At 41.4% G+C, this 24439-nt stretch overlaps 1 protein-coding gene across 1 annotated transcript in view; it reads right to left on the reverse strand.

Moving 5' to 3' along the window:
* LOC147446647 (uncharacterized) overlaps positions 1–6922 on the reverse strand; it is a 108443-nt gene extending 101521 nt beyond the window's left edge. The window contains exons 1-9 of the mRNA XM_086525834.1: positions 6757–6922; positions 6209–6394; positions 3185–3406; positions 2654–3083; positions 2344–2462; positions 2083–2160; positions 1232–1375; positions 1057–1140; positions 608–774 (exon numbers count right to left, since the gene is read on the reverse strand). Of these exons, the coding sequence (XP_086381960.1) occupies positions 608–774; positions 1057–1140; positions 1232–1375; positions 2083–2160; positions 2344–2462; positions 2654–3083; positions 3185–3406; positions 6209–6394; positions 6757–6879 (1553 nt within the window). The 5' untranslated portion in view covers positions 6880–6922. The remainder of the gene's footprint in view (positions 1–607; positions 775–1056; positions 1141–1231; positions 1376–2082; positions 2161–2343; positions 2463–2653; positions 3084–3184; positions 3407–6208; positions 6395–6756) is intronic.
* Between the last annotated feature and the right edge of the window lie 17517 nt (positions 6923–24439).

Here is a 24439-nt window from a genome sequence, read left to right on the forward strand (position 1 = left end):
AGCTTAAGAATTATGTACACCTTTGGGTACATGGATAACACACAAAGATGCAAACCTATGCCAAGGAACTGGATGGGAGTTTGTTATACTCTCTTCAGCACCTTTTTGTGCGCAAGAATATTCTGACACAAGAATCTTGGTTGCTTTGAATTTCTCTATTGAGAAGGGGGTTGGGAGGCGATAGTACCTTGGGTCAGCACTAAACTAGGGCTAATAATTACACAACAGATGCAGGTAAAAGGGCTTTGACCCATTCATATCATCAGAAAAAAAAGCCCAAAGGCAATTCAATGATAAGCTGGGGACAAACGGCTAAGAAAATTATTATTAACAGATTAAAGAGGAAAGCCCAAGTGATGCAGATATATTACGTAGAAGAGGTTAAAGCCCTTAGTGATGCAGAAATATACATAGAAGATGCTAAAATAAAGATGCACATTCAACAAACAAAGGAGAACACTGTGCCTGAAGATGCTACATAAAATATAATCATGCATTTTTATCTGCTGTTAATCTTGTGACACCGAAAGAGTAAAATGCATTCTACCAACTTTAGTTCAGCGTCAGCCAACAAAAACAGAAAGAAGCTATCAAAAAGCACATTTACTTATGAGGATCCTCAATTCGGGTACTCAAAATAAAGTTCGACTGAGTCAAATCTCTCCTCCAAAACTTTAGACACGATCCTCGACCAATGTTTTCCTCCCCTTGACAGCATTCAGCCGTCGCCATTGAAGACCCATCTCTCGAGAAAACAACATGCGTGATGAATACCTGCAAAAATCCATATCTTTTAGGCTGCATGTCACAGCTATTGGCTTGTTAAACATCACGAATTGGACTCCCAACTGTGTGCCATGAGTATGTGAACAAGAGTATCTGTGCCCACTTGCCCACATGAGTGTAAAAGGTTGTCTTGACTACAGCTGTAAATGTTATCCGCCCAGAATCGATGACCCAAAAAGAATTGCACAATGCACATTAAAAAATTCCAGAAAAATATAGTCAAAAATGCGAAGCCTTGCTCAGCTGATATACTTGGATACTGAAGCTTACCGGAAGTATATTCGTTTGTTCCCCATCTACGCTGCTCGTTTCTCTCTCCTTACCAGAAACATAATTGTGTGGAGTTACTTGAACCTGACCAAAATGAGAATCTCTCTCAAAATCTGCAATGTGTAAGAAAGCATCTTACCACCTACAGAGCATACAATTGAGATGGTGAACTCACCTCTCCACTCTGTTGATCATGTACAATGGCATAAAACTGAAGAGACATGTCTTTTGCTGGCAACACCAAATTTCCTGTTCCTGGCTGAAAAGCTACAGCTTTTGCGTCCAATTTCTTCATCTTCTTTGGTAGTGAAACAGGAGGCTGTAGAGAACTGGCTTTCTATTAGTGCTAACATGTACATATGTTGGATATGAAGAAGAAAAATAACAGTCAAAATGAGACATAAAGACAAAGAAAGTTTTCAAAATGGTAAAAGCTCACAAATCATCTCACTCTACTGAAATAACTATGCCCTCAGGCGCAGAGATCAATAATTGAGGATATGAATGGACAAAGGTGATTCTAGTATCTACTCGACAAGATTGTGGTTTGAAAAAGAAGAAAGAATGAGCATTTAAAGGTACCATCCACTAAGTCTAAAGGGGCTAGCAAAACCAAATCTTAACCAGCAGACAAAGTAGAAATCCTTCAAGAGCTAAACACAATATTACAATGCATAACCGGATTATAAATACCCTCAACTCCAAATACCCATTCACATTTTTGGGAGCTTTAGGATACAAAACCAGAGCCAAATAAGCTTCAATGGCTTGGATGCCTGCCTACATGCACGGGCTTCCTATTGCATGGATGTGCATAATGGCTCGGACACCTGCTTCCATGCACGCACTTCCAATTATAAGAAACCTTGGGAGGAGTCAGGAGGCTGTGCACCAAGATGGGAAGCTTAGAAAGGCATTTAAAAAGTGGGATACTAAAGAGACCAAAGAGATGAAACTTCCAAAAGACAGCATCATTAAATCAACCAGGTCAATCACAAAAGAAATATGCTGGAGGCTGAAGCTTACCTTGATGCCCTGAATACTTTTCTGCACTGCCATTGTGCCAAGGTTGATCAATTTAATAGAATTGTCAGCACACGCTACCTGTTGAAAGTGATGTGGCAAAAGAAAAGCTTAAATATCTTCCACACATTATCATAACAAAGAAAATAGACACATATTTATATTTATCATTCCAACGTGACTCAAAAGCCGCTCATATAGTGACAGCTTGCCATAAATAATACTAGTAAATGCTCTTTTCTTCAGGAGCATATACAAACTCACAGAGACAATTGATGCATCTGAAGATCCAGCAAAATGTAAAATTGAGCTTCCTAGTCGGGGTAAGAACCGCTTCTCGCCAGTTTCCAGCTGCCACATTACAAACACTGCCTCTTCTCCGCCTAAACAGCAGCATTGCAAATTGCAAACTTGTCAGACAATAAGTCTTTGACATGAGTTTCTATTCCAAACTTAATTTCCGCAAAAGGCAGAAAACGTTCAAAGACTTGTGCAGGAACATACAGAGACCATGTCCAGCAAGTTTAGAATAAATCTGTATGCAGTTTATGAGCATCTTTAAAGGAACTCTCACCAGAGAAAAGGTATGCCCCATCCAAAGAAAACATTAGAAAATTTACTTGATCTGAATGCCAGTGATAGCTGCTCAATGCTGCTGCATCATCATCCCCTCTTACTCCTCTATTCAAATCCAAGTCAACTCCATTCTTCGAATTTTTCTTTGTGTGTTTGCCTTTATCTTTCAAAGGTGAGACATAAGCACTCTCTCCAACATTTTTCCAGATAAGGACACGACCACTGCTATCACTTCCAGCTACTAAAGTTTCTGTTGGATCGAATGCCAATGCTTGCAACGTCTTGGTGTGATGCAGAATGACTTGCTGGAAGGATTCTACACTTTGAATGCCTTTTCGAGATACTCTCCATACCCAGATCTTTCTATTATCAACAAGTCCGACAAGGCCCCCCAGCTGGCTGCAGATCAAAAGGTGAGGACTGGAAACCTGAACCCATCCATTGAGCGGAAGGTAAACAATACCAGAAAAGCATTATAATGTTAAAACACAAGCTAAACAATGTGCACTCACAAAATACTAAGACTTACTTGTACAAGATGCCCATCTAAAGGTTTCTGGCTAGTCAAATTGTGTAAGATAACACGAAATCCTGGCTCAATTTCCAGATGCCCGTTTCCACCTTTACTGTCCTTGCTTACTTTTTCATCCTCTTGACATTCACAAGTGTCTCTTTTATGTTCAACTAGCAACAAGCCGATGTCATGCTTGTAGGCTGCTTTTGAACCTGATTTACAATGTCTTGGAATAACCTGGAAAGGGCAAAGATTTTGACATGCATAAGCCTCCTCTTCTAGCATTGATTTTTTGACAGCATAAAACCCCTCTTCAAGCACCATACAGACTTCTTTAAATAAGTATTCACTTTTACAGACAAAGTGCACCTTGAACTTTGGGGTTTTCAAAAAGCAAGAAAAAAAGGACTTGCATCTGAGTTCCTTTCATGATATCTGGGTTGTCAACGACTTGAAACTGGCGTTCAAGACAACTACAAACTGAAAAATCCTTGCTACAATAACCGTAGTTTGCAGAGCTGCTCATACCTTTTCTATGTAAAATGGCCTATGTTCAGAGAGAATGGGATTAAACGCAAGGATTAACGTGAGAGAGAAAAATGAAATGAAATGAAATGATATATTAACGTCTTCAAAAGGCCAAAATGACCTATGAGACCAATTTGTTACAAACTTGTGAATCTGGAACCGTGTCTGAGTACAAAAAAAGAAATACTAAAATGAATCTAGAAGTGCTACTAGCTCAAACTGTGTGGGGTATGTGTGATCACTCATACAATGGGTGCCCAATACAAGAGAAAGATACAATGGGTTATGGATCCATCCTCATCTGTACTCTAGATGTCGAGATAGCATGGCTCAAATCCTCTGTTGTAGTCTCCGTCGATGCTCCTCTCCTCAGTCGTGGGCGTCTTGATTTCCCTAGTTCCAATGCTCGGTCCATGAGAGTACCGCGGGTGTGAGTATGAGCTGAGCTGAGCTTTGCAGTAGTGGCTGCTTTTCTATCTGTCCAGTGTTTGGTGTGAAGAAATCAGTAACTCCAGATCTCCTTAGTAAACTATCTTTGTGTCTATGTAACTTCAATAGATTCAGGCTAACACATCTCTGATCCCCATAGCTCATGACTCTTGAAAAGGGTCCGAAGCCTTCTCTGAATAGATAGTGGAAGCTACCCCGTATCTCGTAATACACTGTGCACTGACATATATAATGTGTCTTCGTCTCTGGCTCGGTATGGCAAAGACGGCATATCCTGCTAGCTGCTGGTATCCCTCTGAATCTACCAGGGTCCAGTCTCAATCTCAAGCTGGTGTAAAGATATCCGTATCTGACCTATGGCACACCGTAACCCATTAGATAGATGTGTATCCATATAGTTGGGACGAATCACCATCCCATGTGAGTTGCTTGGGGTATCCCTTGTAAGAATAAATAAGACCCTTGGGACCTCACTCTGCAAAGCATATGGACGTAGAGTCCGAGAGCACAGGTCCAGTGGGTGTTGTACTTTGCTCAAGCATTAATATAAAAAGAAATACCGAAAGGAGCACCAGATTTTGGGGCAAATATCTCTGGGCATAAAACTACTCCGGGCCGTGTCGAGTCCAATTATTAAAATGTGATAAAGTTGTGAAGTATTTTAAGTGATTCTCTCCTATGTCATGTGACTTGGGGTGCCCAAGTCTGTAACAGCATCTTGATCTTTGACTTTTCCCATTGCTTTAAATGATTCATAGGATGCATCGACAATAGGAACACCTATCAAGTCACAAATCAATCCAACTCAAGGTCAAGACTTCTTATTTCTGCGTTTTCATTCGTGGAGGGTCTTTTGTTATTGGAGTTTTTTTGGGTAGTCCCAAGCAATATGACCGTGAAGGCCACATTTGTAACACATTCCTTCTGTTCGGTATTGTGCCATCTCTTGAGGAGTCAGCCGTCGAGTAGATGTGTCGCCACTGTTCTAGTTTGCGGTTGTGGGGGATCTTGGACAGAGGATCGAGGATTTGGTTTTCTCTTGTGGAAGGGAGAGGTCATGTTATTGAACACCAGTTCTTTCTTCATAATGTGGTAGCCCACTCTTGCATGAGACATAAGTTGTTGCATATTTGATATTGCTTTTCCTATAGTAATCTCGTTTTCAGTTTTGTTCAATTCTTTCAATTTTCTCGTGTTTGTTGCACTAGATCCTTGGCTTGGAGTGTCCGAGTCTATTACACATCTCCCAATTTAGGTCAAAAATTGTGCAATGTGCTTTCATACTTCAGGAATAGTAATGAGCTTATATCTTCCAACTCACTTGCCCGTTAATATGAGACTCGACGAAGGGCTTCATCTTATCCTAAGCTACATGCTGGTGTTGTCAGATGCCCATCAAAGTGTAATAACACCTGCCAAACACCTTGTACAAACCATTTCTGCAAAGACAATTTTGGCTCTCAAAAACCTAATCTAACGGACTGATCAGACATACATGTCCGGAAAATATGCCTCACATAATTGCCAGCATAAAATCCCCTAAGCTTTACTTACACTCAAAAAAGTAATGGTTGTTGTGGTAGGTCTCAGGACTAGGATTTCCACATTAGGCCACATCGGCAGTTTGTGGAAAAAATTTCAAATCTGAGAAAGAAAACCTTAAGGAAGTATTGATTGCACAGTATGTGAACACATAGATAGAGCGAAATTCCTTTGTTGGACAAGATTAAGGACACTTACTATACTTTGAAACATCACCTCAATTACCTTTGCAACTTAAAGTTATATGATATAAGGTCTATGTTCTTGATTTTTTTAGTTGCAAAATCGCATCACACTCACAATAATAAATTCATAGTCCCACCAATATTCCAAACTCGCTTCTTCACACTCTGTTTGCTGACTAGAAGCAAGAACAAACTAAAACAAATGCATAAACCCCTCCCCAAAGGCTGTGAAGCTATACATTGCACAAGGGTAGTCTAGACACAAAGGCAGGTGGCACAATTTTGTATAAATTTCATTCAAATTATCTTTTGTTTAAGGAAAAAGAATGCTTACCATAGAGTGTATTGGCTTGCCCACATTCACTGTCTTGATCAATGCCCCCGTAGTGAAATTCCAAAACCGTGCAGTCCCATCCAAAGACGATGTCCAAACATGGTTGATTAGTGATTTTGCAGCTTCCGTGTACTCCACAACATTGATACTTGTTACAAGTCCAGTGTGTCCTTCCAATTCACTCACCTTTCACATGTGAAAAACTCTCTCTCTCTCTCTCTCTCTCTCTCTCTCTCTCTCTCTCTCTCTCATGTATATGTATATGTAGATGTTTGCATCTGTAGGCATTCTGCACAAATACAAGCAAACATACACATATACATCTATACGCACAAATTGCATGCATAGGGATGTGCATTTGATCTTTATGTACGCATTACACGGACATCTGCATATGTAGGTATGGCATGTCTCGGAAACGGTTTTCTTCGTTAAAAACAAAACTTCATGCTAAAGAAGCAAGTGTCACAAGAGAGAGTTTACACAGAATTACAATCATGCGCGTGCTATGCAGCTATTAGAGTTCACGAGAAGAAAAAGTTGCACACCTGAAGTCCAGTGGCCACGCTGAAGATGGAGACGGAGGAGCCAGTGCAGACTAGAAGTAGCTTGCCATCAGTGGAGAAAGAAGGCGGGCGCGATATCAAGCTAGCTCCCCCCTTCAACCTCATTGCTGCACACTAGACCAGGGAGGGAGGCCTAGTACAGAAGAAAAAATTTCACCTTTATAGTTTGAACCCAAAACGTGCTACTCGAATATTTTTACTTGGTATATGCTGTTTCTGAAATCCAAAATGAGGCTAGAGGATTAAACCAAAATTTTCACCATTGTAGCTTGAACCCAAAACGTGCTACTCAAAAATTTTTACTTGGGGTCTTTGCCTACAACCTCTTTCCGAAAGACAAAATGAGGCTAGAGGATTAAGCCGCTTTGCTTGATCAGAACCATCGATCGAGAGTTGATCAAACGACTTTGGAAACTTGAGGCCTTAACCTAACGCCAGGCTGCTTAGCAATCAACGAGTGGTAGTCAAGACCATCAACTTGAGAGAGTGGACGAGTGCACCATGAACTTTGAAGAAACCTATAGAAATTGAAGGAATTTAAGTCTTTTATCATTAGGTCTCCCCAATCTCAGAAAAATAAAAAATTCTTTCAAAACATATTAAGTGCATAAGTGAAGGGTGAGTTTAGGAAATAAAAAGATTGATGAAGGTGGAAAGTCAAAAGACGAATGAAGGTGGAAAGTCAAAAGACCCTTTGTATCCATATAAATAGGTATTTCTATGCTCTTTCATTTTTCCTTTAGTGTTTTTTTCTAAGTTCTCTTTAGCGTTTTCTTCTCTCTCTCTCTCTCTCTCTCTCTCTCTCTCTCTCTCTATCTATTGTATCCGTCCTTCCCAACTGATACTCTTGCAAATATGTGTGCCTTATCATTGCCCGTTGCTATGTACTATAGACTAGCACATCCTTTTTAACGTTGTTGAGGGAAACTTTGAATTAGGAATATCTTTTATTTTTTTTGAAGCCATTAGGAATACCTTTTAATTTTTTTGAAGCCATTAGGAATACCAATAGTGAAGCTCTATTTCGTGGAAATATAAAAAGCTTCTCTCGTCTTTCCATCTCCTTAATCTATGGGTTCAACACAAACAGATAACAACCCTCTTAGAATGTAGAGAGGAACCAAAGAAGGATAATAAGTTACAATAGAACCTATGTAAAAATATTAACAGATTTACTTGAATAACTTGATGCTAAGGCTTTCAGCAATTGACTAAGTCTTGAAGTACATAGTTGTTCAACAACAAAAGACAAATATATTGCTTGTTTTTCATATATATGTATCTAGCCTTATAGAGCAGGTATGTAGATGTAATAGTTTTGTCTAATCTAGTACTCATATCATTTGTTTTTCAATAGTTTTGACAAGTTTCATTTGCCTTGAAAGCAATTGTGTTTGAAAGAAAGGAGTTATTAGGACCTTATTCAAGTATCATAGCCACTTGGAGTGTGTGCATGCCCCTAGATTATAGGATACTTCACATTCCTTTCCCCTTAAGAAGAATTTTTGTCCTTGAAATTTTGATTGGAAGGAAAAATCCTAAAGCTAGGGAACCTTTTTCAGAGAGTGCTTACTCGCTCCTATGTTGAGCTCTCCAGTACAATCTCTCCACTTAACTAAACACTCTTTATGAATTGTATTTGTAGTTCTTTTTTCTCTAATATCTAATATTTTCTCTAGCTCATGTGGAAGAGATTGAGTATTTATGAGTTCCAATATCTGATCATCTCGAATATCTGAGCTTATGGTCTCAAATCTCACTTTTGATGAAGTGACAGCAGTGAGTTTTTGACCTAGTCGTTTTGGACCCCGAATGCATCTAAATGCTTAGCAATGATGCCCCAATACCCCGCCTATGTTTACTTTGTAATTTCCTAGCTTAAATTCCTACTTATGATGAAATTATGTTGCGGATTGGCGACGCCAAAAGCTACGGTTTACCATGATATGTTTACTTCAATGTATAGAGCTCTTACTTGCGGTTGCAACGCAACAGACGGCACTGGCAATGTGACATCCGACAAGGGAGTAGGAAGCATGAGAAGGAGAGAAGTGAGCGTCGTTAGCTCACGATGTGTATTTCTTATCCAAAAACTTAACAATAACTTACAAAATTTAGCTTTTATACCTTAGCCAAGGTTTCTTTTGTCAAAAACTAATAATCTGAGAGCTCTAACCAAGGATAAATTGATACAATCTGGAAGCTTATAACCCCGGCTCATCGATCACAATATCCACTTGGAAAGTAGGAGTTACAATATTCCCGATTTATCAAAATAATAAGTGTTTTTACAATAAAAGCTCCCAACAAAAGTTATACGGGTTAGCTTGCTGCTAACATTCCCCCCCTCCTCGACTGTGTCATCCCTTGACACAGTTTCATGGATTGAAACTGTGTCATCCCTTGACACAGTTTCATGGATTGAAATAGTCTTCGGGTTGACGACTGGCGAGGCAGTCTTTAAGTGCTTGTAACGCTTTCTGATATCTAATACGTCGTTCTTTCTCAGGGACTTGCATAAATTGAATAGTGACCTAATTTTTAAGTTCTATGGCAGAATAGCCAACAAACCTTGCTGTCATATTGCTAATCACTGGCCCAAATATCTTTGTGCTCCATGTGAAGAATCCTATGTAAAAAGCCTCTTCAAATGCTAGCATATTGCTTGATGGCAAAAACATACATATGGCATAGAAGTCGTAGAGGACTTCTTTTAAAGGTTGTCTAATCAAATCATAGCACAAGCCTTTATTACCTTCTAGGAAAGACATCCAAGGGCTCCTCCTTGCTCAGGCTCATGAAAAACTTGAATGCATGTGAGCAGCATTCTGCAGATTTTATATAGCATTGCACATGAGGGGTCAGGGAGGCTCTTGAAGAAGTTCATGGTGCATGTTAGGGTTTTCACCCTGTATTCCTCAGTTGCTCTAGAGCTTGCAGTCTAGGGTAATTGAGCCAAGTCGGCCTCTTCTTCTTTAAGGATTCGTGTGTCCGCCATGTCCTTACCCTTGGTACAGGACAGAATGGACAAAATGTAGGGTCTTTCTGTATTGATGTAGGTGCTCTTGTAAACAGAATGAGGTACCTTGAGTTTTTGTTGAGCCAGTTCTTCCTCCATATAGGGTGGAGAGAATCTTACCCTTCTTCTTGCATATCTTTGTACAGTCTTTCTTTGAATTGCAGTAGCTCCACCTTTATCAAAGGGTAGGGCAGCGACTGTTGATGCCATTGAGCATTGATTTGGTTGGGAGTGATTTGTGTTACATTGACTGAGTGAAGAACTCTCAACTCTCAATCCATTGCCGCTTTTTATTCAGCATCCACTTCATGGACAATCTGTTCTTTAAGTGCATCTTCTTCGGCTTTAGAAATCTAGACCATTGGCACTTGTTCCTCTTCAGTGATTGGTACTTGGAATTCAAACTCTCCTATCTGCCCTTCTGTTGGCTGTGTTTCCTTATCTGCAAAGGAGACTTATGGTATGTCTATAATTGGTTGTTCAAAGGTACCTGTCTCCTCTTGAGCTTACCCTTGCCCTTCTCTCAATAGCTAGTTAGCTGTCTTTAATTCCTCGATCTCCTTGAGCAACTGCTCTTCTCTTTGTACCCGCATTAAGGTGAGGTCTTGTCTTTGTGTCTGTTCCAGCTTCAACTCAAGTTCTAGGTCCTTGTTTCTCTTTTCCAAAGTCTTGTAGACTTCATTTGTTCCCTTGAGTGAAGCTACGGCTGGTTTTCCCTGATCTGCTTTAGGAATGCCGCTTGGTCATTGATTCGCTGCTCTGAGTATTGCAATGAACCATTTGCAACATTTAATTGCACTTGGAGCTTTTGTACTAACTGAGTAGTGATTAAAAGTTCATTTGTCACTTTAGCCAGCTGTTGGTCCTTGCTTTTTCATGTATCTAACAGCTTTGTGAGAAGCTCTCCTAAATCTTCCATTTCTTTTTTTTTTGCTTCTCCTTGACACTTTGGTGTTGCTTTGCTTTGGTTTTGAGCTCTTTGATCTGTTCTTGAAGATTCTCGATGATGATGTTTGTCCTGTCTTCAAGCTCACCTTGGAGAGCATCAATTACATGTTCCAACTCTTTAGCTTTAGCACTGTGCTAAGAGCTGCTGTTCACATCTTTTCTATCATCAGCTCCATCTGCTTTGCATAAACATTAACCTGGATGATCACTTCACCAGTAGTTTCCCATTCTTCATATTCTGCTTGAGGCTGCTTAGAAGTTCCAACAGATTCGGCTTGCGGCTCTTTCGACGGTGTTATAGATTCTGCTTGTGGCTTGGTAGATGGGTCAGTTGAATCTTCTTGAGGCTTTGTAGGTGCTTCAGTTGATTCTGCTTGTGTTGTTGTAGAAGGTCCAGCTTCTATTGGGGTATAAAGCCCAATGTGGTCGCCCAGGTAAGTGGGCGGGCCGCTAGGTATGTACACATATTCTTTTGTTAAAACGTAATAAGAACTCACTATGCTCTACACATTACAGTAGAGCAAGTTCACCATATCGTCGTGCTCTTCTTCTCACACTCTCTCTCACGTCGCACTTCCGCTCATACTCCTTCAACTGGTATCAGAGCTCAGATCGAGCCTCGGGGCAGCATTTGCAGGTAGCCAGAGTCACCTTCTCAGATTGGAGTGAGATTCGACAGGCGGAGACTAGGCCCCAATTCCTGTGGGTGAGCCCAAAGGGCTCGGTGTTCTCAGAGTTTCATTCTGAGGTCATCTCGGCCACTGTGCGGCTTCGACAAAGTTCTGCGCATGCCATTTTCGACTACGTGGTCTCGGTAGGTGCAGATCCGACTCTGTATATTTGGGGTTTCGGCCTACGACTGCAGGTGCTGAGGATATCTGCACTTCCAGAGTGTTGATTTGTGGTTGTCTACACAACGAAGGACGGCTCACAGTTCCTGGAGGCGTGTCACATACGACACGGACGCACCTACACACAAACTGTAAGGGACATCCACTAGTTCATCATGTAGCTTGCGTTTGCTGCTTGATATTCCAGATTTCATCCTGACATTGCAGGTACTTCCACATGGGATGTATTGTCAGAGATGATGTATGTCTGTTGAGGGTTTGCTGGCTGTGAGTCACGCAACAATCAACCGCCGCAGCGGTTACAACATACAATGGGAAATTTGTGGATGTATGACTTTGTGGGAAGTCTATGTACTGTCAGATTCACTGCAGCCTTTGTTGAGGGTCGAGTGAGGTTTTATTGAGCTGGGGGATTCTCGAATGTTGAGATCCTTTCAGTGATACAGGTCTTGGAGCGATCCCTCGAGCACCCTTAGATAGGCAGCTATGATGTATTGACTGTGAATTAGACAGTTGGGATTGCATCTTTGCTTTACTGCCATTGAGGCATTGTCGTAGTCTATGCTTACAAGACAGTGACATGACAGTGAAAGATAGTACAGGTGCAGGACAGGTTTACCCACAGCTTACAGTGTTAGAGAGACAGTGGTTTCTTGAGCTGTTTTTTGGTCTGTTTTTTGACTACACAAAAGCCATTTTACAAAGGAGACTCTGTTGAAATTTCTGCAGAATCTGAAGCTTTCTTGGTTCATTTGACAGGTTGATATTGATTCAGAGGTCAGTTTACAGGGGAAACTCTACTGAATTTTTCCCAGGAAAGTAAACTACTATGAAGCGTAGTTATGGCTGGATCATAGGACACTGCTCTTTACAATATCAAGAAGCTGGATGGAACCAATTTCCCATTGTGGAAGAAGCAGATTTGGCACGTGTTGGTACAAAAGAAGCAGATAAAACCTACAAAGCTCAAGGGGATAAAACCAGAAGATATGGATGAAGATGAATGGAGCGAAATGGATGAATTGGCACTTTCTACCATTATGATGACTTTGGCAGAAAGCGTTTACTTCAATGTAGCAGACGAGATGTCGGCTTATGAATCATGGACAAAGCTGAGTGATCTTTATGAGAAGCAGAGTGCAGCTTCACAAGTATATTGGCTTAAGAAGCTTGTTGACTTGAAGATGAAAGAAGGGACACCTATGTCCAATCATCTAAATGAATTCAACACCACCTACAGTCAGTTGTCAGCTCAAGGTGTCAAGTTTGATGAACCTGTTAGAGCTATGTTCCTGTTGATCACATTGCCGAAAAGTTGGGACACTTTTCGCGCAGCTTTGAGTAATTCTACACCTCCAGATGGTTTGACCATAGCAGGTGTAGAAGGCAGTCTGCTTACTAAAGAAACCAACAGAAAGACAATGGACAAAGGCAAAGGAACAGCCTTAGTTGTCAGGGGAAGGACCAAAGAAAATTACAAAGGTGGAAAGAGGAATCAGTCTCGTAGCAAGTCCCGTAGTGCTAAAGGCAAGAGTTTCAAGAAGGGTCACATGAAAAGAGACCGCAGAGAATGGAAAGCAGAAAAAGGCAAAGAGAAAGTTGAATACCATGGTGAGAAGAACAAGTCCTCAGTGAAGATTCAAGAAATAAATGTGACAAACACTGTTGCAAAGGATGACAGTCTAGTGTCAGGAGACATCTACTTCTTGAAGAATACAATGGACTCAGCTCTTCTTACAGGATCTGATGGAAATGCACTGAGTGACTGGATTATAGACTCAGGGGCATCACTTCATGTGTCTCCAAACAAGGAGTGGTTCACCTCTTATGTGACCACTAAAGATCATGTTCGGCTAGGCAATGGGTAGACATGTGAGATCTTAGGTGTTGGAGATGTTCAATTGAAGTTTCAGAATGGCTCTTCTTTCACGCTGAAGAATGTGAGACATGTTCCCGCAATCCAAGGGTTCTATGACAGTAGCACATGGAGTAAAGTCTGGAGGACTTTACATGATTTATGTATCAAATGTCTCTAAAAATGTAATCAATGTAACCTAGCAGCCGAACGTTTCTTTGTGGCATAGCCGGTTAGGACATATGTCCAAGAAGGGAATGGAAATCTTGTCTCGTTCTGGTTATTTGCCTGGCTTGTCATTTAATAATTTTGAATTTTGTGAACATTGTCTGTATGGTAAGCAAACACAGCAGCCACATAAGCATAGAAGCAGTAAAAGAGATACACAGTTGGCATTTGTTCATAGTGATTTGTGTGGACCTATGCCTAACCTATCTCTAGGGGGAGCTTCTTACTTTATGACATTTATAGATGATTACTCGAGGAAAGTATGGGTTTACTTTCTCAAGCACAAGGATGAAGCGTTTAGTGTTTTCAAAACGTTTGTGACACTTGTGGAGAATCAGAGTGGCAAGAAGCTTAAATGCTTATGCACTGACAATGGTGGAGAGTATGTTTCAAAGGCCTTTCAGGACTTTTGTGAGTCAAAAGGTATAAAACGTGAACTTACTGCTCCTTACAATCCTCCTCAAAATGGTGTTGCTGAGAGGATGAATAGGACCATACAAGAGAAGGTCAGAAGTATGTTGTCTAATGCACAACTGACAAATGGGTTTTGGGCTGAAGCTGTATCAACAGCTGTTCATCTTATAAATAGATCTCCTAGCAAGGTTTTGCAGAAAGATTCAGTGGCAGAGATGGTATGGTCAGGCAAAATGCCCTCATACAAGCATCTCAGAGTCTTTGGCTGTCAGGCATATACTCATGTTCCAAAGGAATTTAGGAACAAACTTGAGCCAAAGAGTAGAAAGTGCATCTTTCTAGGCTATGGTAATTCTGGTGAGATGGGGTACAGACTTTGGGATCCCGAATCCAGAAAGGCTATCCGCAGCAATGATGTTCACTTTAATGAAGCCAAATATCATTCTAAACCAGAGAGGGTTGAGGAGATTAGAAGAGCTGTCTTCCAAGAAGATGGACCAGCACATGCAAGACAAAATGTCAGGGCTCAAGAGGAGCAAGGACAGGATAGAGTGGAACCATAGGTTGTGGCTGAGCCTGAGCCACCTATTTTGCATAGATCTGGACGTATCACACGACCTCCTGATAGGTTTGTTCCATCTATGAACTATGTCATGTTGACTGATTGCAATGAGCCTTCATGTTACAAGGAAGCAGTGCAAATGAAGGACTCCAGGAATTGGCAATTGGCCATGCAGTCAGAGATGACAGCTCTGCATAAAAACCAGACGTGGAAGCTAGTTAAATTACCACAAGGCAAAAAGGCTCTACCTTGTAAATGGGTTTACAGGTATAAGATCACCGCTCATGATGGTCAGCCAAAGTACAAAGCAAGGCTTGTTGCCAAGGGCTTTAAGCAAGAACAAGGCATTGACTTTGATGAAGTCTTCTCTCCAGTGGTCAAGATGACTACATTGAGATGCTTTCTTGCATTGGTTGCCATATTAGATCTGGTGTTGCACCAAATGGATGTCAAGACAACGTTCTTGCATGGTGATTTAGATGTGGAAATTCACATAGCAGCCAGAAGGGTTTGTTGAGAAAGGCAAGGAAGATTTGGTATGCCACTTGTTGAAGACTCTTTATGGCTTAAAACAATCACCTAGGGCATGGTACCATAAGTTCCACAAGTTTATGCTTTCTCAAGGCTACAAACGTAGTGAGTTCGATCACTGTCTATATACAAATAAGGCTAAGGATGGCAGTTGGTTGATCCTTATTTTGTATGTGGATGACATGTTGATTGCTGGCAAGCACTTGGAAAAAAATTCAGCTTTGAAGTCAAAGATGGCAAAATCATTTGACATGAAAGACATGGCTGAGGCAAGTCATATACTTTGTATGAGCATTGAGAGAGACAGATCAAAGAAGTTGATTTGGTTATCTCAAACAGAGTATATTGACAAGGTTTTGCAACGTTTCAATGTGGAGAAGGGAAAGGCATTGAGTGTTCCATTGCCACCATATGTGAAACTTAGCAAACAAGATTGTCCTGTGTCTGAGGAAGAACAGGCTGAAATGGATAAGATTCCATATGCGTCTGTAGTGGGTAGTCTGATGTATGCAATGATTGCTACTCGCCCAAACATTGCATTTGCAGTGGGAGTAGTAAGTCGATACATGTCAAACCCAGGCAAGAAACATTGGGAGGCAGTGAAAGGAATATTGAGATACCTGAAAGCTACAAAGAGTATGCGTATATGCTATGGGAGTCAGGAGCTAAGTGTAAAGGGTTTTACAGACTCGGATTATGCAGGTGACTTAGAAAACCGAAGGTCTATGTCAGGGTATGTCTTTACATTGGCTGGTGGAGCAGTATCATGGCGTTCTAGATTACAAGATTGTGTTACTCAGTCTACTACAGAGGCTGAATATGTTGCAGCATCAGAGGCATGCAAAGAATCAATTTGTCTTAATCGACTAGTAACATATTTGGGAATCAAAGAAGAGATGCATGTGTTATATTGTGATAGTCAGAGTGCTATACAATTGGCTCGCAATCCAGTTTATCACTCAAAGACAAAGCATGTGGATGTGAAGTATCATTTCATCAGGGAAATGCTCGAGGATAAGCAACTTCAGCTTGTCAAAGTTCACACCACAGAAAATCCTGCTGATCTACTTACAAAAGGACTTCCCTCATAGAGCTTTGCGCATTTTCGCAAGCAGTTAGGTGTAGGATAGTACATCACTTCTCTACATCTCTTGTATATTAGCTTGTATAGTAGCTTCTCTCACACTTAAAGTACCACATTGGACTTTAAGTGGGAGGTTGTTGGGGTATAAAGCCCAATGTGGTCGCCCAGGTAAGTGGGCGGGCCGCCATGTATGTACACATATTCTTTTGTTAAAACCTAATAAGAACTCACTATGCTCTACACATTACAGTAGAGCGAGTTCACCATATCGTCGTGCTCTTCTTCTCGCATTGCACTTCCGCTCGTACTCCTTCAGCTTCATCCTTGTCTGTTTCCTTGGGTTGTTCATAACTGACCTCCTCCTGTTGTTTCTCTTTCCCTTTTGTTTCCTTGACTTCATTGGATTTGGCACTGGGTGAAGGACTTGGACTAGGCATGGGATGATCTTCTTGTTCATTGGTGGGTGAAGTGGGTCTTGGAGATATCTCTCCTTCTTCATGATGTGGTTCAATTTGTTGTTCAGCTTTTGCTTGCCTTTGTTGTGTAGCCGACTCTTCTCTTGCTTTCCTTTGGACTTCTAGAGCTTCTTGTACCTTCAAGGCTTCGGCTTCTGTATACATTCACTCAAGCAGATCCTTTGCATCTTCTTCAATCTTCTTCGCGGGGTTCTTGGTCCTTGGACCCTTGATTTCCCTAGGGCTCCACGACTTTGGGTTTTCTCCTGTAGCTTGGTGACTTATTTCAAATGATTCTTTCTCTCTTTTGAACCTTGCTATTTACTGTTGTGTTTCTTCTTGATGTGCTACCACTGCTTTCTTCTTCATTTCTTCTCTGCTTGCCCTCGTTTCTTCATTGTCAGAGCTTTCACCACTGTGGGCTTCAGGTGAGCTTTCTGTTGATTCTTCATCTGATTTATATACCCTTGTGGGCTTCTGCCGCGCATGTATTGAAGCAAGGGACTTGCCTAACACTGCGTGCGAGCCACAGATGGCTCCAAGCATGCAACTAGCCTAAACTAGTAAGCTCAAAGATGATGATGGTGTGTCACTCACCGCTCTACGCTTGCTGTCATGGAGGATTCCTAGCCGCGAAGAAGAGCGAGCCGCCACTGCGTCGCGCTCAACCGCCTCACCGCCGTCGTGGCGCCGCAATGCTCGATCACACACACTGTGTGTGTGTGTGTGTGTCTCGCTCTCTCTCTCTCTCTCTCTCTCTCTCTCAAGCACACACACACACACACTAGTACACAAAGGAGACGGAGAAGGAGATGGAGCAAGAGCACTCTTCTTGCATTGCACAAATGAGAGAATGAGGTATTTTAGGTTTAGATTGAATTTTATATGGGTTTTTCCATTCACATTCGGGCGCCCACACTTAGCCAATCTTAGCCAAACATTATAGGTTCCCGTTTTAAAGTGCACAGCTCGGCCAATAACATAATACACTACTAGTAGGTCCGACAAGCCCGGCCAATAACATAAAAGGTGGTCGCCTGGTGGTAACATGCCCCCCTTCCTAATGTAGATTCCGTCCTTGAAAGCTAAGGAGAGAAAGCACGTTTTGTCCATGTTGTAGAGCATCTAGATTTGAATCTGCAAGGCAAAGTCATTGTTTTATGCAAGCAAAATTATATGGAAATAAATCATGAGAGGATTGTAAATTGTTACCATATACATGTGTTAGTGATGTGTGTGAACACACTAGGACCGTCGGGGCATTTTTTCCCTCTTTAGGAGGTTTTTCCCCCCGAGAATTGTATATACGTCCATCACTCTAGGGCTATCTATCTTTCCATTGCACACTGATTAACACACTCTCTATTGTGTGCCTTGAGCTTCCTTCCTCTTCCAAGCTGTGTGCGTTTCTTTGCAACCCTAATTCCAACAATTGGTATGAGAGCAGGTTACGTCCTCCCGGGCTTAGTCGCCAGCTGCTCCAGCACATGCCTGCTCACTTTCTCCGATTACAGTGAGGTTTAGTGAGCGTTCGCAGGTCAACAAATATTTCGGGTAAGCTAGTAGAGCTGAGTCTGCTAAGATTTCTGATTCGGGCTCATTTCGGCCTTCGTTTTCACTACAGGCAGATCTACACAGACAATTTCGTCATTTTGTGCAGAATTTTTGTCAGTGCCAATTTCTGCATAATAGGTGCCTTACAGTCTTCTACGGTTTGTGCTATATAGCACGTGTTGTTCCCACTCCGTTTCTCCTATTTTTGGGCAGTTTTCACATCAGGTGCAACATTTACCATGGCTGACAACAACACAGATGTCTTTCAAGATGTTTGCTGTTGAGGACAGGTTGGATGGGGACAATTACCCTATGTGGGCTTATATGATGCAACACGTTCTTGTGGCAAAGGGCGTCTCGAATATTGTGCAGGGCAGTGATGTACGTCCTAGTTCTGAGGTGTAGGCGATGTTGAGGATGTTGCAGGTCTTGCTGCAAGGATTGCTGCTATTAGAGTTGTTTTGCCTACGGCAGAACAAGCTCGTTGGGATGTAAAGGATGCGCAAGGTCATGCATGGATTGCGTTTTCTGTGAAGCGCACCATTGTTCCTCACATCCGTTCAACAAAATTTGCAAAACAAGCTTGGGATATATTGGCTGGTCTTTATGCAAGTCGCAATGAGGCTAAAATTGCTTTGCTGCGTAAAGAGCTGGAGTTGAAGATTATGCATGAGGAAGATGATATGAACACTTTACTTGCTGGTGTCAAGGATATCAATGAGCAACTTATTTCTGCAGGTGAATTCATTTCAGACAGTTCCCTTGTGCTGACTGTTCTTGATGCCTTACCAGATTCCTACTAGACTTTTGCTAGTACTTAGAGACTGATGACCCAAGGAAATCCTGAAGTTGTCAAGTTTGATGCAGTATGCACATTGCTGTTGCAAGAGTCACTTTCTTAAAAAACAGGACTAGGCAGCATGCAATTGAACAGGCTTTTATTGCTTCTCAAAGAAAGGGTGGTAACAACAATGCAGCCACTTCTGATGGTTCTGCTGCGAGTGGCAAAACTTCTATTCCTAATGCTTCTGCTGGCAGTAATTCATCTGGAAATTCTGGTGATAAGGGCAAAAAGAAAATGCGTTGCCATTATTGTAAAGCTAATGATCACTTGATCAAGTCGTGTCCTAAGTTGAAGGCCAAAAAGGCTAAGAAGAAAGAGGGTGGTTCCACTGCAAATGCTGGTTCCACTACAAATGCAGCCATTGTTGAGTCTTCTATGAAAGGAGACTGTGTTGCTGATGTTGATGCAGAATGGGCTTTTAGCGCAGAGTGCACTTACAATCCCGTTGTCCATGATGCATGCTTGTCAGTTGCTACATATTCACATGTGTGGTATTTTGACAGTGGTGCTACAAAGCACATTACCTCACATCGTGAATTGTTCACCTCTCTCGAGTCTGTCTCTCATGGGAATTCAGTCACTTGTGCCAACAATGCCTCTTATCCGATTCAGGGAGTTGGAAAGAGTGTGCTTACTGGTGCAAATGGCAGTTCCTTCACACTTGTTGATGCACTTTATGTACCTGGGATCAAGAAGAATCTCCTGTCTGTATCCGCACTTGCTAGACTTGGACTTGTAGTCAGATTTGTGGATGGCAGATGTACAGTTCATGATCTCAGTTTTGGTGATGAAATTGTTGCATCTGACCTTTTGTGCCGTGGGCTGTATAAGCTCACTTTGTATGACAAGTGTGGACAAAATTTTGCAAATGCTGTTGCAGATTCAAGGGCTATTTCAAATGCAAAACTTTGGCATGCACATTTTGGTCATCTGAATTTTGCCAGTTTGTTGCGTTTGCAGAAATCTGATATGGTTGCTTCTTTGCCACCTCTTGAAGCACCTGTCAAACATGTTTGTGAAGGCTGTATTTTGGGAAAGATGCAGCGTTCTAAGTTTCCAAAGGATGATTATGTTCGAGCCACATGCAGGTTGCAGCTTGTGCATAATTATGTTTGTGGGCCCATGCAAACTCCGTCCTTGGGCAATTACCTTTACTTCGTGACTTTCATTGATGATTACTCCAGGCATGCATGGGTATTTCCGCTTAAAGCAAAGTCCGAAGTTTTTATGTGCTTCAAACAATTTCTCACTATGGCTGAAAATGTCTCGAAATGTACTATAGGCACCCTCTGTTCCGATCGAGGGGGGGAGTATATGTCTCATGAATTCAATGCATTTCTAGCTAGTCGTGGGATAAAACACCAACGTACAGTGCCTTATACACCTCCGCAAAATGGTGTTGCTGAGAGGAAAAACAGGTCACTTATGGAAATGGCACGATGTATGGTCAAAAGTCAAGCTTTGCCGCATTCTTTTTGGCTTGAGGCCATCATGTGTGCCACTTATGTACTAAATAGGTGTCCTACAAAAGCTTTGCAGTCTATTACTCCATATGAAGCATGGCATGATAGAAAGCCTTCTATTGAGCACATGCGTGTTTTTGGCTATTTGGCATATGCTTTGGTGCCACAAACACAACGCAAAAAATTGGATGATAAGGCTGTCAAATGTATTTTTGTTGGTTATAGTGCTGAAAGCAAAGGTTACAGGTTGTATCATCCACAAACAAAATGTATTCTAGTTTCACGGGATGTAGTGTTTGTGGAAGATTATGGTCAGCCCTTGCTATCATGTACTAGAGACTGTAATGTAAGCTCACAGGACATTTATGACACTTTGTTGCCTCTTTTCAGTGGTGGAAATATGAATGTAAGTTCCAATGAGGCAAATGTACAGCCTATGGGGGTTTCTGAAAATGTTACAGATCAGCCTATTACTGATGCAGATGTACATGATGTACTTGATGAGGAAAGGGCTGAAAATGAGCAGGCTGGAGGTATGTCAAAATGGATGGTACACACTTTGCGTGACAGTAAATTGGATGCACCTTTGTCTAGTCCTACTCGTTCAGGATCTCGCCATGCATCTTATGCATCAGATTGTTATGCTTTGACTGTGTCTAGCTTACATGATGTTGAGGAGCCTCTGCCTTTTGATGAAGCACAGAATTCAAAAAATTGGATGGCTGCCATGCAATTAGAATATGATGCACTTATAGAAAATGACACATGGACTTTATGTGATTTGCCATTGTTATGAAGTGGGTTTACGAGTTGAAACGCAAGCTAGATGGTGAGATCGATCACCATAAGGCTCGACTTGTTGCAAAGGGTTATGCACAGCAAAAAGGCATAGATTATGAAAAGACTTTTGCTCCACTTGTCGTATGACTACTGTGTGTTTTCTATGTGCATTGGCACCTCATTTTGGTTGGGATGTACATCAATCAGACATTGTTACTGCTTTCTTGAACGGTTACATATTTGAGGAAGTTTATGTAATGTAGCCTCGCGGTTTTGTCATAAAAGGACAAGAGGACAAAGTGTGCAGATGTAAGAAGGCTTTGTATGTGTTGAAGAAATCTCCTCGTGCTTGGTATGAGAAAGCTGACACTCATTTGGTCAAATGAAGCTTTTGTAACAGTCCAACAGAAAGCACATTGTATGTAAAGTGTGAGGGTGATGTACTTCTCATTGTGGTTCTTTATGTCGATGATTTGCTGATCATTGGACCGAATGAGAGACATATTGCTGAATTTAAGGCTGATTTGAATGCTACTTTTAAGATGAAATATTTGGGTCTATTGCATCATTACTTGGGTATACAGTTTAAGCAGTGTGATGGTGGTATTGCCTTGTGTAAGAAAAGTTACATAGAGACATTGCTATGTAAGTTTGGACTTGAGGGTTGCAAACCTATTTCCACTCCCATGGAAACAAGTTTGAAGTTGAGTCTACATGATGCTGACGATCCTGCTGATGTCACTCTTTACCAAATTGTTGTTGGCTGCCTCATTTATGTATGCAACACGAGGCCGGATATTCAGTTTGCAGTCTCATAGGTCAGCAAATTTATGCATAGCCCAAGGTCTAAGCATTGGTTGGCAGGCTGTCAAGAGGATTTTCCGCTACCTTAGTGGCACTTTACATATTGGCTTGTTTTATCCCAAGGGGGGATCATTGCCACCAGAGTTACATGCTTTTTTGGACTCAGATTGGGCTGGTTGTTTTGACACGCGAGTGTCCACAAGTGGTTTTTGTTTCATGCTTGGCAGTTCATGTATATCATGGTTGAGCAAGAAGCAACCTACTGTGGCCACTTCGGGTTGTGAGGCTAAGTACAGGGCAGTCTTCACAACTACGGTTGAGTGTGTATGGCTCATACGCCTTATGGCTGATTTGGGTGTTGGACAAGACACAGCCAACACTATCTACACTGACAGTCAGAGCGCATTGGGAGTTGCGAGGAACCCATTTTTTCATGCTCGCACAAAGCACATTGAGGTGCATTACCACTATGTTAGGGAGAGGCTCTCAGCAGGAGAGATCAGCTTGGCTTATGTGCCAACACAGGACAACCTTGGAGATCTTTTCACAAAGGCATTGTCTCGTGCGAAGCTTGAAGCTTTCCGCAAAGCTTTGGGCTTACTCCCCTTTGTGGACTGATCATGTCCTCAGGGCAGGGCACTTCCATTTACTCATGTGCTAGCTCTCGTTCACTGCATCACTCCAGGGGGGATTTGTTACGATATACATATGGTAGTGATGTGTGTGAACACACTAGGACCGCCTGGGCATTTTTTTCGTCTTTAGGAGGTTTTTTCCCCCGAGCATTGTGCATATGCCCATCACTCTAGGGCTATCTATCTTTCCATTGCACACTAAGTAACACACTCTCTATTGTGTGCCTCGAGACACACTCTCTATTGTGTGCCTCGAGGTTCCTGCGTCTTCTCCAAGCTGTGTGCGCTTCTCTGCAACCCTAATTCCAACATAAATTACATGTGGAAATGAGTAAATGCAATTTATGAAATGCTAGACTGCCATTAAGGACAAATAAATTGCAATTTGATGAAATTAATTAATCAAGAATTTTGGGCTTATGGGTTAGTTTATCAATTAGTTAGCTATGACTAAGGTTAAAACAATTACTCTATTACTAAATAAGCTAAGAAGATTATCTAAATGCAAGATTCCCTAATTGTGCTTTTCAGCTTTCATTAGCCAACTAGCTCTCACAACTTTTTAACTGTAAGCTCAATGGAAGTCTTTTAAATGTCATTTTTTTCTTTTTTTCTTTTACTTTGGTTCACAATCATTTGACGTGTGTGCTTATTTTGTATGTCCGGGGCTTTTTGCTTCTCAAGGAAAAGCACCCACACTGGGAACCTCTAGGGCTCTAGTACCATAAACAATACATGTGAGTGAAGTACCAAATCAAGCCAGGATTTCTCTTCCAGCGTAAGATTTTTCATTTGTGACACTTATGTTTCTTGCTTCCATTTCCTTGGTATTCTCACTAGTGTCTTTTGTTATTTAAGTGACCAAGATTCTCTATGCCTAAAACATTCCTAAGGTCTCAAACACTCAAATAATTTTATCAACTAAGACTAGTGGTCAAGTAAAGTCACGGTCTCCTAATCTCAAGGCTCATCTATAAGATTAAACTCTAGTTCAATCAACTTAAGCAAAGACAAATTTATACATCTATAATGGCAGATAACAAACATAACTATTGCACTCAAGCAAACCATGAAAAACCACAATTAGCAATTATACATATCCACCAGCATGAATCATGGAAAGTAGTACACTTGGAGGTATGGACTTGCTCATTTTGTTGAAGCAGATATCCTTAGCCATGTGGATGGAAATCCATATAAGTCCTACATAACAATATCAAACAACAAGGCACTATACCTCCTAGAAAACAAACTCAAAACACAATCCAGACCCCTAACCTACCTATCTGTCATCCTTTTTAGAATCAAGGAAGAGGTATTATATAAACTGGGTGGCATCCCTAAGGCTAGGCCTCTATCCTCATCATCTAGATAAACGAAATCATTTTCCGTGAGGCCATAGTCTTCCTCGGTCTCTATTATTTCTTCTTCATCATCCTCTTGCACAAGTGTGTTAATCAAGAATCTCGCTATGCGTGGATACTCATCTTGTGCAAAAGAATAAGCATATGCCACTTGAGAAACATTTGCTACTTGGTAGGGATCACTAGTTATTCATAGACGTATCAGCCATTCTAACTCCTCAAAATTTATCTCACGCGCAAGTCTCTCTACCAAATCCCATTCGCAAGAAAGTAT

This window comes from Adiantum capillus-veneris, chromosome 12 (assembly GCF_014529385.1).
Source record: "Adiantum capillus-veneris isolate H3 chromosome 12, ASM1452938v2, whole genome shotgun sequence".
NCBI lineage: Eukaryota > Viridiplantae > Streptophyta > Polypodiopsida > Polypodiales > Pteridaceae > Adiantum > Adiantum capillus-veneris.